General features: G+C 39.3%; 1 protein-coding gene across 1 annotated transcript; it reads right to left on the bottom strand.

Moving 5' to 3' along the window:
• Positions 1-4491: 4491 nt before the first annotated feature.
• Positions 4492-15778, bottom strand: LOC114283127 (uncharacterized). The gene is made up of 2 exons (XM_082908871.1): positions 15090-15778; positions 4492-4879 (listed from the first exon to the last, which is right to left on the bottom strand). The coding sequence occupies exons 1-2, from the start codon at positions 15708-15710 to the stop codon at positions 4865-4867; spliced, it is 636 nt and encodes a 211-aa protein (XP_082764997.1). The 5' UTR covers positions 15711-15778; the 3' UTR covers positions 4492-4864.
• Between the last annotated feature and the right edge of the window lie 337 nt (positions 15779-16115).

Genomic DNA, 16115 nt, shown 5'->3' with positions numbered 1-16115 from the left:
AATTGTCCTTATTTGGAACACAATTCAAGATTTAAGGTCAAATATGTCACAATTGAAAAGTTATGGATCAAAGTGACACAAGATCCAAACTATGGGAACCGTTATTGTAATGCATCCTTATAATAAAGTTGCCATTGCATGTTGTCTTGTTGCATCTCTGTTGGTTTAAAACTTTCAATTATGATTATATTTTACCGTAATTTTCTTTGTAGATGTGCAGGTTAATGTTCTGCTTCTGCAATTTTTGAGAAATCAGAAACTTTATTTTTAAAAACATTAAGTTGCAATACAAACAAAGAACTAAAAACAAGAGTAATGTAAGCCATAAAAGAGCAAAAAAGAAAGAAAAGCAAGCCAAGGATATATCCTAGAAGCTAAAAAATAGCCACCCAAGCAAGCACACTGAACAACAGTAACCGAGCCTTGCAAGCATCAGGAACCTTCTCAAACTCCTCCCACTGACAATGAACACCTTGCAAATATTGAAATATTAAAATCTACATGTTACATTCTAAATCATTCAATTTGATTATGCAGTAGCAATATATCATTCTAATCTTTATATGAATTTCTCTTCTTGTCTCCACATTCTTAGATGTTTCATGGATATATATTGATTTTTCCTTAAATATCTCCTCAATTTTCAGTTATTTTGATGCAACTTATGTTACCTAGGCTGTAGATCATAGGGTTGAGTAAGAAAATCAAAACATTTATAAACTAAACTAGTCCAAACCAATCTTGTAAGTTTGGTTTGGTCTTTTTAATTCATGGTTCAGTTCTAGTTTGGAAAATTGGGAAATCGGTCTCCGCGGATTAGTTTTGGATTTACAATTGCAGTTCTGGATTTGAACCGAACCAGACCGTATAACCATATATGTTTGTTTGTTAGATATTATTTTTATTCAATTTTTTTTTTTGAGAACATGAGAAACATTATATTAATAAAACAACAACAATACATAAACAAGACCCTAAAGGGCCATCCCAACCAAAAAAACAAACAACAAAAAACAAATCCGTCAAAAAACCAGTTACGATCCAGGGAAAATCATCAATCTGCTCAAAGATGTGGTCTAAAGTTTATGTTTTGAAAGTTTATGTTTTGAAAAATCATGACAGATTAATGTTAAACAATATTTGCTTAATATTATATTTTAGAAAATTTGATCAAAGCCTCTCATAATAAAACTTTAATGCATTAAAGAGAAGTACAAAAAGTTTTTCCTGAAAAGTCCAACATATACCACTATTATCAAAATATATTTAGTGAGTAATTTAATATTTTAAATTTTAAAATAATATAACTTTTGGTCTAAATGTTGGTTTTTAACTAAATTAGCATTTTTAGAATCTTCTCATCAAGATCTATTAAACAAGATCCATGTTAACTATGAAATTCTTAAAAAATAAAAGATAACAAAAAACACCATCGAAATTTCCGTAAACGGTAATAAGTTACTCTGTTTGATAGTAATATGTTACTCTATCTCACAGTAACATATTACTCTGCTTCATACTAACATTTTACTATTACAAAAAAACAGAGTACATACTAGATAAACCAACCAAAAATACACATAGACAACATTTTTAAACTTGTATAAAATAAAATACTAGTGTTTCTCATCAGAAGAGTTATGTGATATATATATATATATATATATTGTCCCAGAAAAAGAAAAAAAAAATATTTTGTCTTTACTCAATTATGCGCTTCCTCTTTATCGAGTTTGTGAAACAAAATAAATAGGGTTGTCCTTTTCACCAAACAAGGTCCAATGGAGGGGTTTTGGGGAAATTCTATTTCTACATAGCTACTTATGTCAATGCACATCTTTTCTTAGTACACATACTTAGTAATGTAATTATTAATTTTTGTTCTCATTCCACACACCAATTATTACAATCACACTCTTAACTCATATCTTGTACACACACTACCTTAACCCTCTTTCCACACACCTATTCAAAATTGAAGAGCAACGATCTGCCCTATTTCGGTTTACAGTCAAAGAAACTCCATTGAAGAGACTGAAGACCTAAGACCCTCCATTGACAATAATTCTATTGAAAACCCTCCTCGTCCATTCGACACTCTAGTTCTGAAATCTGTTAAAGATTACTTGGTTTCAATTTTGTTATCAGATTTGGTACCATTTCGTTTTCTTTGTCAAGTGCATTGACAAATTAGAATAAACCCTCGTTTTTTCCTTGAAGAATTGTAATTTTGGGAATTCGGCATTGGTTTTTCGAAATTTATTTTTTAATTCGACACTTGGTTTCCGAAATAGATTGATTTTTTTTGACACTATAGTTTCGAAATATACTAATTTGTTTGCCACTGTAGTTCTGAATAAAATAGAATATTTCGGCATTGGTTTTTCGAATTAATTGTGGAAAAAAAAAATCTACATGAAAAAACTAACCTTTTCATTATTGCTTTTGCTGTCATCAGGCATATTTTTACTTAATTTTGAACTTCCATTGGTTTGTAACTCTTCTGTAATAAAATCAAGAATAATTGTAGAACTAATGAGAAAACGATATAAATAATGGAGTATAAACCTAGAGAGTAAAGCAATATGAGAGTTGTTATAAGAGTATTGCTTTGCAAGCAAAGTCAAAAACAATGGAAAAAGTGACAAATAATGATGAAATTGGGGTTTAATTTTTTTCTACTCAAAATATGTACACTGAGATTTTTTTATTTTTAAAAGATGTGTACAAAGAATATTTTGATATAATATTATGTGTGTTAGTGGATGTCCATCGTGGTCATTTTAATTTAGGATATAATTTTCATTAAAATAATATTTCATTAAGTATGTGAACTGATGTAATTAGGTGTGTGGAAATAGAATTTCCCTGGGTTTTGGCTAAATTTTCCTTATACTTTTGCTTAACTGGTGAATATTATGAGAGTAATTTGTTTGATGGACATGCTATTATTATTTTCATAATTTATGATAGGTTAAAATGTTATATGATTTTTTTTGTGAACAGATTATGTGAAATCGTGGTTCAAAACTGAACTGAACCATGTTTAAATGATTTGGTTCAGATTGGTTCCATAATTTTAATGGTTTGGTTTGTTTCAAATTTTTATGAAACCATAGACAATGGATTGGTTTTGATTTTATCCCAAACTGATCCAAACCCCGGACTATGCTTACTCCTAGTAGATCATTCTAATACGTAAAACGACAACAAAAATGTGGTACACTATATGTTCTAAATTATGATACGATAAAAATAAATTAGTATAATTGACAATTAAATATCAAATAAAATTTAGGATTTTTCTAAATTAGTCATATAGCCCGATATTTCTATGAGAATTATGACACTTTTTAGGTACTATGAAGTCAAGACTAAGCTTATTTTAGATTTTTGTTTATTATATTTGGTATATATATATATTTTATTTTTTGTTTTTTATTTTTACTTCCAAGGAAACCTTAAACAAATATATTGGGGAAAAAAAAAATTGAGATCACTTTGGATCACTAAATTTATCATTTTGAAATGAAAGTGCAACATATTTTGAAACGTGCATTTCAAAATATAATTCGCTAGGGTATCAATATTTTTTGGTAACGTCGGATGCCACACAATGCCCAGAACTTGAATTTTGTTGTAATAGATACCTTTGCTGTTCTGGCGAATGCTTTATAATATTAAGGACATTAAATACAATGCTTTAGGAAACACTTTGCAGGGGTTTAGACAAAGAAGAGGAGGAAAAGCAAGCAAGTGAACAAGTAACTGTTTTTTCTTGGTCCACATACAGTGAGTTGTTCTTGAACACATGGCAATCCAAAAACACTAGTCCTGGAAGTAGTTTCCTTGGGAGTAAGAAGTCCAACCATTTCTATAGAAACACCAATTTTATCCTCCTCAGCAGCCTATATTTGGATTGTACTGTACAACCAGGCTAAGCTAATCATTTCACCCATGGTAAGAACATGAATGGGAGTGGAGGTAACACATGGTACTTCACTCTTCCTATTCTGAAAGAATCAAAGATAATGTTTTCATTCCAATTTGTCAAACCTTATCGTTCACTTCTATAGCTAAAAGAAAATGTTCCAATTTCTAGAATTTTGGTTTGCATTATCATTGAGATGTCAGCCCAAAAAGGCATCATCTGTAATTTCATTTCACAATGACCAGCAGCTTTTACGTTTCCTTCCCAATTTTTCAGTTGGACCCTTGTTTAAACATTATATTCCATATCACTTAAGGCAAACAAAACTCAAAACGATGTTGTACAAGTAAATAGGATTTGAGACTAGTTGATCATGCATCATCAATGAGTAATGATTCAAATGCAAGTTATGAGGCTAAATGCTTTTCAATAAAATCACCTCAGCAACAAGTGGTCATGGGAAGGGCACTTATGTGCCAAGGTGAGTGAGATTTCAAAGTTCAAGTCAATGGAGAAACGCTGGCCTGCATTGTAATCTAAGTAACATACTAACAGCTATCTTGTGCCCAAAAAAAAATACAAAAACTTTTAAGAGTTCAAATTACAAGCCTTCTTTTCAAATTCAGACTGCAAAAAATCAGAGAAATATGCAGAGGGAATATGGCATTTTTTCTAACAAATAGCCCTGACAATTCTTCCTCCTCAATTCACAAGTCCAATCAGCCCTAGAACTATCTTTCTCTCTTTACGTACAGAATGCAAGTGCCAGAGATAACTCATATCAGTCATTGACCTCCTCTAGTTTCCAAAGATGTTCAATTTTAATGCTGTGAGTTTTGAACTGTTCCATTAAGATGACTATTTCTCTAGTTCTGTCCACTGTCAAATGCTTAATCTGCGAGCAGCACTTCAAAATTTCCTCAATGCCTTCTGTCAATGTGTAAAGTCCTGTAACATTGAGAGTCTGTAAGTTGGGGCAAACAACCCCTATTTTTTTCAGGAATTCATTATTCACACGAGCACAACTCAAATCCAAGGATCTAATTTGATAATTCCTCTCCAAATCCATATCAAAATTATCTTCAACTTGTAGATTTATATGTGGCATTTCAATCTCTGAAAGCACAGGACATTCTTTTACAAGGATGAAGAAGATTGCAGTGGTTAAGTTTGAACACTGGTAAAACTTTATGGACACAAGATTAGGAAGATATCGACATAAATCCCTCATGGAATTGTCGGTGAGGATATCTATGGAACAAAACATCAAGTGTGTCAAAGATGGGCATGCACAAAAGAAAGTAGAGATGTAACACCCTCAAAATTAACCCATTATATATCATTGACATGCATTATTTAAAGAAGACAATTTATCAATTCATTCATCAGAGTATTTCTAAATAAAGCATTACATGTAACATCGAATAAAACGCCCTACAGGCTTACATCTTTCCAAGCCAACACTTGGATACAAAAATATGAGTTCTAACTCAATACAAGAAAAGCCCTAGGCTTGAATGTCTACATGTACTAATAATTAAAGACAATTAACCTAAGGTAGTCTTCTCCAATCCAGAAGCCAAACCCTCCCAAGCTAAGTCCTTGGAGGTAGTTTATCACCTGAACCTAAAAATGATGTTCCCATAAAGGGTGAGCCACAGCCCAGTAGAAATATACTAAACCACTTATAAGCAATGCATAAAGCAATAGCATTCAACAGATGGTTAACCAAGATAATCAATTACTTCATTTTACAGTCTCATGACACTATTGTCTAAGATATGTTTTACTTTCCAATTTTATCAACATGGCTCAGAACCTGGCCAAACTTACAACAGTGAATCACATATATAATATTCACATCCTTCCAATATCAACAAACAAATGAGACTCAAGCTCAAATCAAACACTTCATACTTCCAGATTGATACACATTTTAGTGCTGTATCAATAAAACACTTCTATATAAATAAGCACACATAAAAGTGATGCTAATGGAGTCCATCCCCTATCTCCTCCCAAACAAAATCCGGTTTAGAGGTCCATCCCCTATCTTCCCCTAAACCGTGGAGTACATCCCCTATCTCCTCCCACACACAAAACAATGTATGCAAATGCAATGCTCAATCAATACACGTATTTTCTGTATCAATGCCATAGTCAAAATTAATGACTTAACCAATGTGATTAGTTTCAGTTATTCCTAATCCACATGCAATGTCTACAACAATCACGACTATCCTCCACCGATAGCCCAAAACAGTTATTTCTAAACTAAAAATAACTATGTCAACAATTCAATAGACAAATGATACCAATTACCCAATTACGCCATTTAATCAATGAATTCCCCAATTCCATGAATTTAACCCTCTTTTCCCAATTCCATGAATTACTTATACAAATTAATTCAATAATACAACTAGGGTTTTTCCCAAAATTTACCAAAGTATCCCCAACATGTTAAAATACCAAAACTTAGAACAAAACCTATAAAATGGAGTAGGAAATCCCTACCTCGAAGAAAACAACACAAATGGTGAAGACAAAGATGAGTGCCCAATTACCAAAGTGCTCCAATTCGCCAAATGTTCAGATTAAATGAAAGCCCTCGACTCCCTCTATCTATTTAATGAAGGATCTAGGGTAGAAACACACCCTAAGTGGATCAAATCTAAGAAAGAAGGTGAGTAGGGAGAAGGAGAAGTCGGACCTAGGGTTTGGAATCCAAAGAAGATGAAAAAGACTGATCAAAACCCGCTGCTGTGTATATAAACTGGACAGGCTCGCTCGAGCGAAGACTTGGTCGCTCGAGCGACCAGACACAAGAAACTACGCTCGAGCCAAGGAAGCCTTGCTCGAGCCAGCAACCCAAAAGCTCGCTCGAGCGAAAGAAAACTCGATCGAGCGAAGAACTCAAACCCTCAGGTCTAAACCCAGACACACGCTCGAGCGAAGAAACTATAGCTCGAGCGAAAGATGAACTAACTCGCTCGAGCGAAGAAAAGCTCGCTCGAGCCAAGAATGCAAAGCTACAGGTCCATACAGGACGCCAACTCTCGCTCGAGCGACCAAACCCCAGCTCGAGCGAAGAACCAAAACGACATCTCGCTCGAGCGACCAACTCCTCGCTCGAGCGAAACACCAAAACCTGGACAGCAACACTTGGTTTCTAAACCCAACCAACCTGAAACAAACCTGCCCAACACATCCTATAATTCCAAAAGAGAAAATAAAGGACAACAACAACAATTATACAATGACAGAATCTACGGAACCTAAGTCCGGATACAATAATCAAATGGGAAAAGACCGGGGTCGCTATAACCTCCCCCCCTTCAAAGAATTTCGTCCCCGAAATTAAGCTTAAGTTTTTGAAAACAGATTTTTCTCAATTCCCAATGATATTATAAAACAATAATAGACAGCTTGACCCAATGCTGGTCACTTCATCTCTTTATCAAGAGGCATCTCACAACATATATAAAATAACATATATTTCAACCTGTATCAATATTATGCATTATTCCTTATCATATTCAATTGCACAATATATACAACACATTTAACAATGCAATCAACATATGCAATGTTACACTAAACTTCTATAATGAAGCAAGTTTCAAAATGCACCCATTTACCAAAGCATACTCAATGTTTCACAACTTAAGACATATATAAAGCTCTTAAGTTCAACCATATTACAAAATCTAAATCCAAGATTACAAATTAATAAACATGTCCGGGTATTTTTCGCGGACTTCCAATTCACGTTCCCAAGTGGCTTCCTCCACTCCATGATGTTTCCACAAAACTTTTACCAAAGGGATGGTCTTGCCTCGCAAAACTTGATCCCGCCTATCCAAGACCCGAACCGGTCTCTCCTCATACGAGACATCCTCATCAACCACTAAATCGGTCCAATCCAACACATGTGATGGATCTGGCTCATACTTCCGAAGCATACTCACATGAAACACGTCATGTACTCCGGACAACTGCGGCGGCAAAGCTAAACGATAAGCAGCCTTGCCAATTCTCTCAAGGATCTCAAACGGACCAATGAACCGAGGGGACAACTTCCCACTCTTCCCAAACCTCATCAAACCCCGTCTAGGTGATATCTTCAGAAAGACATGATCACCCACCTCAAACACCAAAGGTCTCCTCCTACGGTCGGCATACGATTTCTGACGACTCTGTGCTGTAACAAGCCTCTTACGGATAAGCTCAAATTTCTCCGTCGTTTCCCTCACCAACTCCGGACCCAACAGAGGTGCATCACCCACCTCAGCCCAACAAACAGGAGATCTACACGGTCGGCCATACAAGGCCTCAAATGGTGCCATACCGATACTAGACTGGAAACTGTTGTTGTAGGCAAACTCCACCAACGGCAAGTGCCTCTCCCACGACCCACTAAAGTCTAGAACACAACCCCGAAGCATATCCTCAAGGATTTGAATAGTACGCTCGGACTGTCCGTCAGTCTGAGGATGATAAGCCGTGCTAAAGGTCAACTTAGTGCCTAAGGCACTCTGCAAACTCTGCCACAACCTGGCAGTAAAATGAGGATCTCTATCTGAGACGATCGTCACTGGGACCCCATGCAATCTCACTATGTCCCGAATATACAAGTCGGCAAGATGATCTACCGAATCTCTCACGCGCATAGGAATAAAGTGCGCCGACTTAGTCAACCGGTCTACAACCACCCAAATAGCATCACTACCCCGCTGAGTCCTCGGAAGACCCACAACGAAGTCCATAGTGACGTGTTCCCACTTCCACTCAGCAATAGGCAAGGGTTGCAACAAACCCGCTGGCCTCTGATGTTCAGCCTTCACTTGCTGACAAGTAAGGCACTTAGATACGAAAGCTGCCACATCTCTCTTCATACCCCGCCACCAGAACTGACGACCCAAATCCCGGTACATCTTAGTGCCTCCCAGATGCACCGCAAGGCGTGAATGATGAAACTCTCGGAGTACCTCCTCTCGGCAAGACTCTGGCATAAACAGACGGTCACGGTATCTCACACTCAGGTCAGAAAATACCGTCAAACCCTTCTCAACCTTCCCACCGGAAATCTTCTCACGGAGAGATTCTACCTCAAAGTCACCTCTCTGAGCCTCTAACACTCGAGTCACAAGTGAAGGCTGTGCAATAACAGAAAACAAGGCCGCAGCCTCAACGGATTCGCCCAGAAGTAAATCAAACTCCCCAAGTGCACCCAACATCTCCCATTCTCGGATGGCTATACTAGCTATGACACCAACAGGTTTTCTGCTAAGGGCATCGGCCACCACATTGGCCTTTCCCGGATGATAATGCAACTCAAAGTCATAATCCTCTATAAATTTCATCCACCTTCTCTGCCTCAAGTTCAAGTCTTTCTGAGTAAACAAATACTTCAGACTCTTATAATCCGAGAACACCTCGAACCTCTCACCATAAAGATAATGCCTCCAAATCTTCAAGGCAAAAATCACAGCTGCTAACTCTAGATCATGTGTAGGGTAATTCTGCTCGTGAATTTTCAACTGACGTGAACCATAGGCAACTACTTTCCCTTCTTGCATTAATACACAACCCAGACCCTCTCGTGAGGCGTCACAATAGACTGCATAACCCAACCCTCTCTCTGGAATAATCAATACTGGAGCGGTAGTCAGTCTAACTTTCAACTCCTGAAACGACTTTTCACAAGTCTCACTCCATACAAATTTGACTCCCTTCCGAGTCAGTCTAGTCAACGGTGATGCTAACCTGGAGAAATCTTTCACAAACCGACGGTAATACCCAGCTAATCCCAGAAAACTACGGATCTCAAATACACTCTTAGGCTGTGCCCAATCCTGCACGGCCTCTACCTTGGATGTATCAACAGACACTCCTTCACCGGATACCACATGGCCTAAGAATTTGACTTCTCTCAACCAGAACTCACACGTCCCAAACTTGGCATACAGCCTATGGGCTCTAAGTAACTCAAGCACCACCCTCAAATGTGCCTCGTGCTCCTCCTCAGAAGGTGAATAGATAAGGATGTCGTCCACAAAAACGACTACAAACCGATCCAAGAATTCCCGGAAGATCCGGTTCATCAAGTCCATAAAGACTGCCGGTGCGTTGGTGAGCCCGAATGGCATCACCAAAAACTCATAATGGCCATACCGCGTACGGAATGCCGTCTTCGGAATATCCTCTTCCCTGACCCTCAACTGGTGGTAACCCGATCTCAAGTCTATCTTAGAGAAACAACGGGAACCCTTCAACTGGTCAAACAGATCATCTATACGGGGCATAGGGTACTTATTCTTGACCGTAGCCCGATTCAACTTCCGATAATCTATACAAAGTCTCAAAGCACCACCTTTCTTTTTAACAAAGAGGGCCGGTGCTCCCCACGGCGAAACACTAGGGCGTATAAAACCCTTGTCTAGTAACTCCTGGAGTTGGATCGTCAACTCAACTAACTCGGCTGGGGCAAAACGATAAGGTGCCATGGAAATCGGCGCTGTGTCAGGCACTAGGTCAATAGAGAACTCAATCTCCCGATGCGGTGGCAAACCTACAAGATCCTCGGGAAAGACATCCGAGTACTCACAAACCACCCTTGGCAACACAATCTGAATCTCATTATCCTCACTAATCAAAAGGTTAGCAAGTAGCCCACTAAGCTCACTCCTTCCTCGCGGAACATACCCCGGTGGCAACACATCACCAACCCGGTCCCCCAGAAAATGAATATACTCTCCGCTCACGGTACAACAAGTGACCCTCTGGCGATAGCAATCAATAACTGCCCGATATGACGATAACCAGTCCATACCCAAAATAACATCGAAACCCCTCATAGGCATAACGACAAAGGAAAATGGGATTCTATGATAATCAACCTCTATATCACAACCCCTAACGCCTTGTTTCAAAATCAATTCACCCCCAAGAGGTGACACTACACATATAGGAGATGCTAACTGTGCTAACTCCAATTCCAAAACAGATGCAAATGCAGCAGACACAAAGGAATGAGATGCACCCGTATCAATCAAAACATTAGCAACCGAGTTGCAAAACAAGAAGGTACCTCTCACAACTGATGGAGTCGGTACAAGATCCTGCGCGGTAACAGCGTACACGCGCCCAGACGACCTCTGATCAACCTGCTCACCCCTAGGAGCATAAGATTGCTGCACTGTCTGGGACGATGAAGCCCCCTGATTAGCCCTCGAGGCCTGACCCGACTGAGTTGGCTGCTGACCCTGAATCGGCCTCAAACCCGATGCACCAGGTGTGCCACCCAACTGCGGGCAATACCTCTTCATATGCCCTGGCTGACCACACTGATAACACGAGAGTGGTTGACCTCTACCCTGACTCTGGCTCTGAGATCGAGCCGAAGAAGATGCTGCTCTCTGAACTCCTCCCCTCTGAGGACAAACTGGAGACTTGTGGCCCAGCTGGCCACACTTGAAACAGGTAATGTCTCCCTGACTGCCTTTCCCCGAACTAGCACTCGGTACAGGAAAAGTCGATCTAGCAAAGCTACCCTGAGACTGCTGGGGATTAAAACCCTTCTGTCTCCTACCATCATTCTGACTATCCTGACTCCTCTTGGAGCCCTTCTGCCCTTCCTCCTCCTCCTGCATCATGATCTCCATATGGGCTGCAGCATCAACCAGACGCCCATAATCCCGAATCATAGTTCCCCCAACTCTCAGCTTGAGGCCACGCCTCAACTTCTTCTCAAATTCAATACAACGGCGTTCCTCAGACGCCACCAACTCAGGTGCAAACCTGGACAAACTTGTAAATGCAGCCTCAAACTCGGCCACTAAAGAACTCGCCTGCTTAAGCTGACAAAACTGGTCTCGCAGCTTCTCCCTGACTGCCGGAGATAAAAACTTCTCCTGGAAAGCATTCACAAAAGCCTCCCACGTACCTCCTATACGCCCCTTAGTAAATTTCCACCACTGACCCGCATCCCCCTTCAACTGGAAAGATGCCAAGGTCACTTTCAACCCTCGTCTTCGATGCCAAGCATCTCAAACGTCTTCGTTGTCTGTTCGAGCCACTCATCTGCCTTAAGCGGCTCTTTAGGATCACCCACAAATTCATCCGGATTAGACCGGAAAAACTCCCTCTTCACAAGGGAAGGTCCTGCATCCGCAATAACAACCTGAGCTTGATTCTCAGCTCTGAGAATGCCTACTGACTCCCTGAATGCCCCTGCTATCTCTCGGGCTAGAGCGCCCATAGCCTGCTGGCCTACTGGCTCGGCCACATTGGCCTGGCCAATTCCCTCTTGAACTGCCGGAATCTCCTCTGGCACAGGCACCTCCTGCCTACCCGGCCTACCACGCCTACCGCGTCCTCGTCCTCGTCCTGACATCCTAATAAAGGAAACAACGACATTAGCACATTAATAAATGTGCCGAAGCTAAACACTCGCGTCCTAATGCAATGGACAACAATAATTCATTCCACGTAAGCACATAATCACATAAGCACCTACGAATTTCATTCCCGGATAATGATAGTCCCAATGCGTTACAATAGTTCCGGTTGGAAGCAGCAGTGATCAAGTGCCTTTCCAACAAGACTACTAGAAACTCCAGGGTCCAATCAACATCCTAGAAACTACATTCCATACCCACATAATCACATAAACATGTTATCACATAAGCATATAACATTACACTAAGTCTCTATCAAAACGAGATGAACCCAATGTGATACTAATCACTTCCCACGTACCCAAAGTATTCAAACCCGGTACGCTCTGATACCAAGTTGTAACACCCTCAAAATTAACCCATTATATATCATTGACATGCATTATTTAAAGAAGACAATTTATCAATTCATTCATCAGAGTATTTCTAAATAAAGCATTACATGTAACATCGAATAAAACGCCCTACAGGCTTACATCTTTCCAAGCCAACACTTGGATACAAAAATATGAGTTCTAACTCAATACAAGAAAAGCCCTAGGCTTGAATGTCTACATGTACTAATAATTAAAGACAATTAACCTAAGGTAGTCTTCTCCAATCCAGAAGCCAAACCCTCCCAAGCTAAGTCCTTGGAGGTAGTTTATCACCTGAACCTAAAAATGATGTTCCCATAAAGGGTGAGCCACAGCCCAGTAGAAATATACTAAACCACTTATAAGCAATGCATAAAGCAATAGCATTCAACAGATGGTTAACCAAGATAATCAATTACTTCATTTTACAGTCTCATGACACTATTGTCTAAGATATGTTTTACTTTCCAATTTTATCAACATGGCTCAGAACCTGGCCAAACTTACAACAGTGAATCACATATATAATATTCACATCCTTCCAATATCAACAAACAAATGAGACTCAAGCTCAAATCAAACACTTCATACTTCCAGATTGATACACATTTTAGTGCTGTATCAATAAAACACTTCTATATAAATAAGCACACATAAAAGTGATGCTAATGGAGTCCATCCCCTATCTCCTCCCAAACAAAATCCGGTTTAGAGGTCCATCCCCTATCTTCCCCTAAACCGTGGAGTACATCCCCTATCTCCTCCCACACACAAAACAATGTATGCAAATGCAATGCTCAATCAATACACGTATTTTCTGTATCAATGCCATAGTCAAAATTAATGACTTAACCAATGTGATTAGTTTCAGTTATTCCTAATCCACATGCAATGTCTACAACAATCACGACTATCCTCCACCGATAGCCCAAAACAGTTATTTCTAAACTGAAAATAACTATGTCAACAATTCAATAGACAAATGATACCAATTACCCAATTACGCCATTTAATCAATGAATTCCCCAATTCCATGAATTTAACCCTCTTTTCCCAATTCCATGAATTACTTATACAAATTAATTCAATAATACAACTAGGGTTTTTCCCAAAATTTACCAAAGTATCCCCAACATGTTAAAATACCAAAACTTAGAACAAAACCTATAAAATGGAGTAGGAAATCCCTACCTCGAAGAAAACAACACAAATGGTGAAGACAAAGATGAGTGCCCAATTACCAAAGTGCTCCAATTCGCCAAATGTTCAGATTAAATGAAAGCCCTCGACTCCCTCTATCTATTTAATGAAGGATCTAGGGTAGAAACACACCCTAAGTGGATCAAATCTAAGAAAGAAGGTGAGTAGGGAGAAGGAGAAGTCGGACCTAGGGTTTGGAATCCAAAGAAGATGAAAAAGACTGATCAAAACCCGCTGCTGTGTATATAAACTGGACAGGCTCGCTCGAGCGAAGACTTGGTCGCTCGAGCGACCAGACACAAGAAACTACGCTCGAGCCAAGGAAGCCTTGCTCGAGCCAGCAACCCAAAAGCTCGCTCGAGCGAAAGAAAACTCGATCGAGCGAAGAACTCAAACCCTCAGGTCTAAACCCAGACACACGCTCGAGCGAAGAAACTATAGCTCGAGCGAAAGATGAACTAACTCGCTCGAGCGAAGAAAAGCTCGCTCGAGCCAAGAATGCAAAGCTACAGGTCCATACAGGACGCCAACTCTCGCTCGAGCGACCAAACCCCAGCTCGAGCGAAGAACCAAAACGACATCTCGCTCGAGCGACCAACTCCTCGCTCGAGCGAAACACCAAAACCTGGACAGCAACACTTGGTTTCTAAACCCAACCAACCTGAAACAAACCTGCCCAACACATCCTATAATTCCAAAAGAGAAAATAAAGGACAACAACAACAATTATACAATGACAGAATCTACGGAACCTAAGTCCGGATACAATAATCAAATGGGAAAAGACCGGGGTCGCTATAAGAGAGTCCATGTAAGCTCAAACCAGAATCATTGTACAATATGATCTTCTCTAATTGAATGCCTGCTGCTGCAATGGAACAAATTAGTCGGTCATGATTTCCATGCGGGTCTAACTCAAGATCACGTAAAGATGTTGCATAAATCATGGAATTCTCAAAAGTGAACGAAACGTCTGGCGAACTGTAATAGTGTCCCGCTTTGAAACAAATCAAGTTTCGACTATGGCGTAGTACAAAACAAATGTCCATGTTCAGTTACTTTGCATGAACCACAACGAATTTCATTCAAAAGAACACAATTTGAAGACAAAGCAATGAGAGATCGATCAGAACAACCAACCTGACCTGTTATATCAATTTTACGCAACCCCCAAAGCTTACGCGACAATGCCTCGATCCCAGCATCAGTTACCATGTACTTTGCGCTTCTAGAATTTGAATCCCGCCCAGGGCTCCAATAGTAGCAGGAAAACTGGATGTCGAGCTCTTCAAGCCATGGTAAAGCATCAGCTATAGCAACAAGGTGGTGATTGCGAAGACACTCGAGTAGACAACATCTTAGAATCTTCAAATTCTTCATGGTGGAACCCAATTTCATGAAAGTTTTCAGGAATGGGGGTTTTCGTAAACAGATTAGAGAGAGGGATTGAAGATCTAACCCTGAAGAAGCGATTCTTCGAATGGGGTACTTGACATCGGCTTTGTCACCGAAGATAGGATCACGAAGCTCGATCTCTTTGAGGTTTCTGAATCGTTGAAGGGATCTGAATAAAGCATCACAGTTATTTCTGTAGAACAATCTGTCGGAGGCCTCCAATTTGAGTCGAATTCGATCGGTGATTGAGAGGAATTGCTTGCAGACCAAAGAAGGGGATTGCAAGGAGTTGAAGTCATCGATTGCTAATCGATTCAGAATCAATTCCCAGCAATCTTCCGAGAGTTCCTTACGACGGTGTTTCATGATTTAATTTCAAGAAACAATTCAAACAGATTAGTTTGTATATGGTTAGGGAAGATGATAATCACGAGATGTGATAATGTTATATATTTTTGTGTTAATATTATAAATTTTTTATTTAAACATTTTCAAACCATAAAATGTGTAATATTATCATAAAAATGCATAACATACTACAAAATGTGTAACTTCATTTTTTATTTACAAATTATTATAACTCTATCAAAAAAAATTACGTAACATTGCCGTATTTTTTCTTGCATAACATAATTTTTTTTATTTAAACAAATTATTATCACCACTACTAAGGCCACAACAATCTACTACCACCATCCTACTATCATTACTATCACTACCATCGATGCCACAACCATCGCCGCCACACCACTACTATGACTCACCCTATCA

This window comes from Camellia sinensis, chromosome 15 (assembly GCF_055761805.1).
Source record: "Camellia sinensis isolate YWXY chromosome 15, ASM5576180v1, whole genome shotgun sequence".
In the NCBI taxonomy this organism is placed as follows: Eukaryota; Viridiplantae; Streptophyta; class Magnoliopsida; order Ericales; family Theaceae; genus Camellia; species Camellia sinensis.
This window is presented reverse-complemented; position numbering and strand designations above follow the sequence as displayed.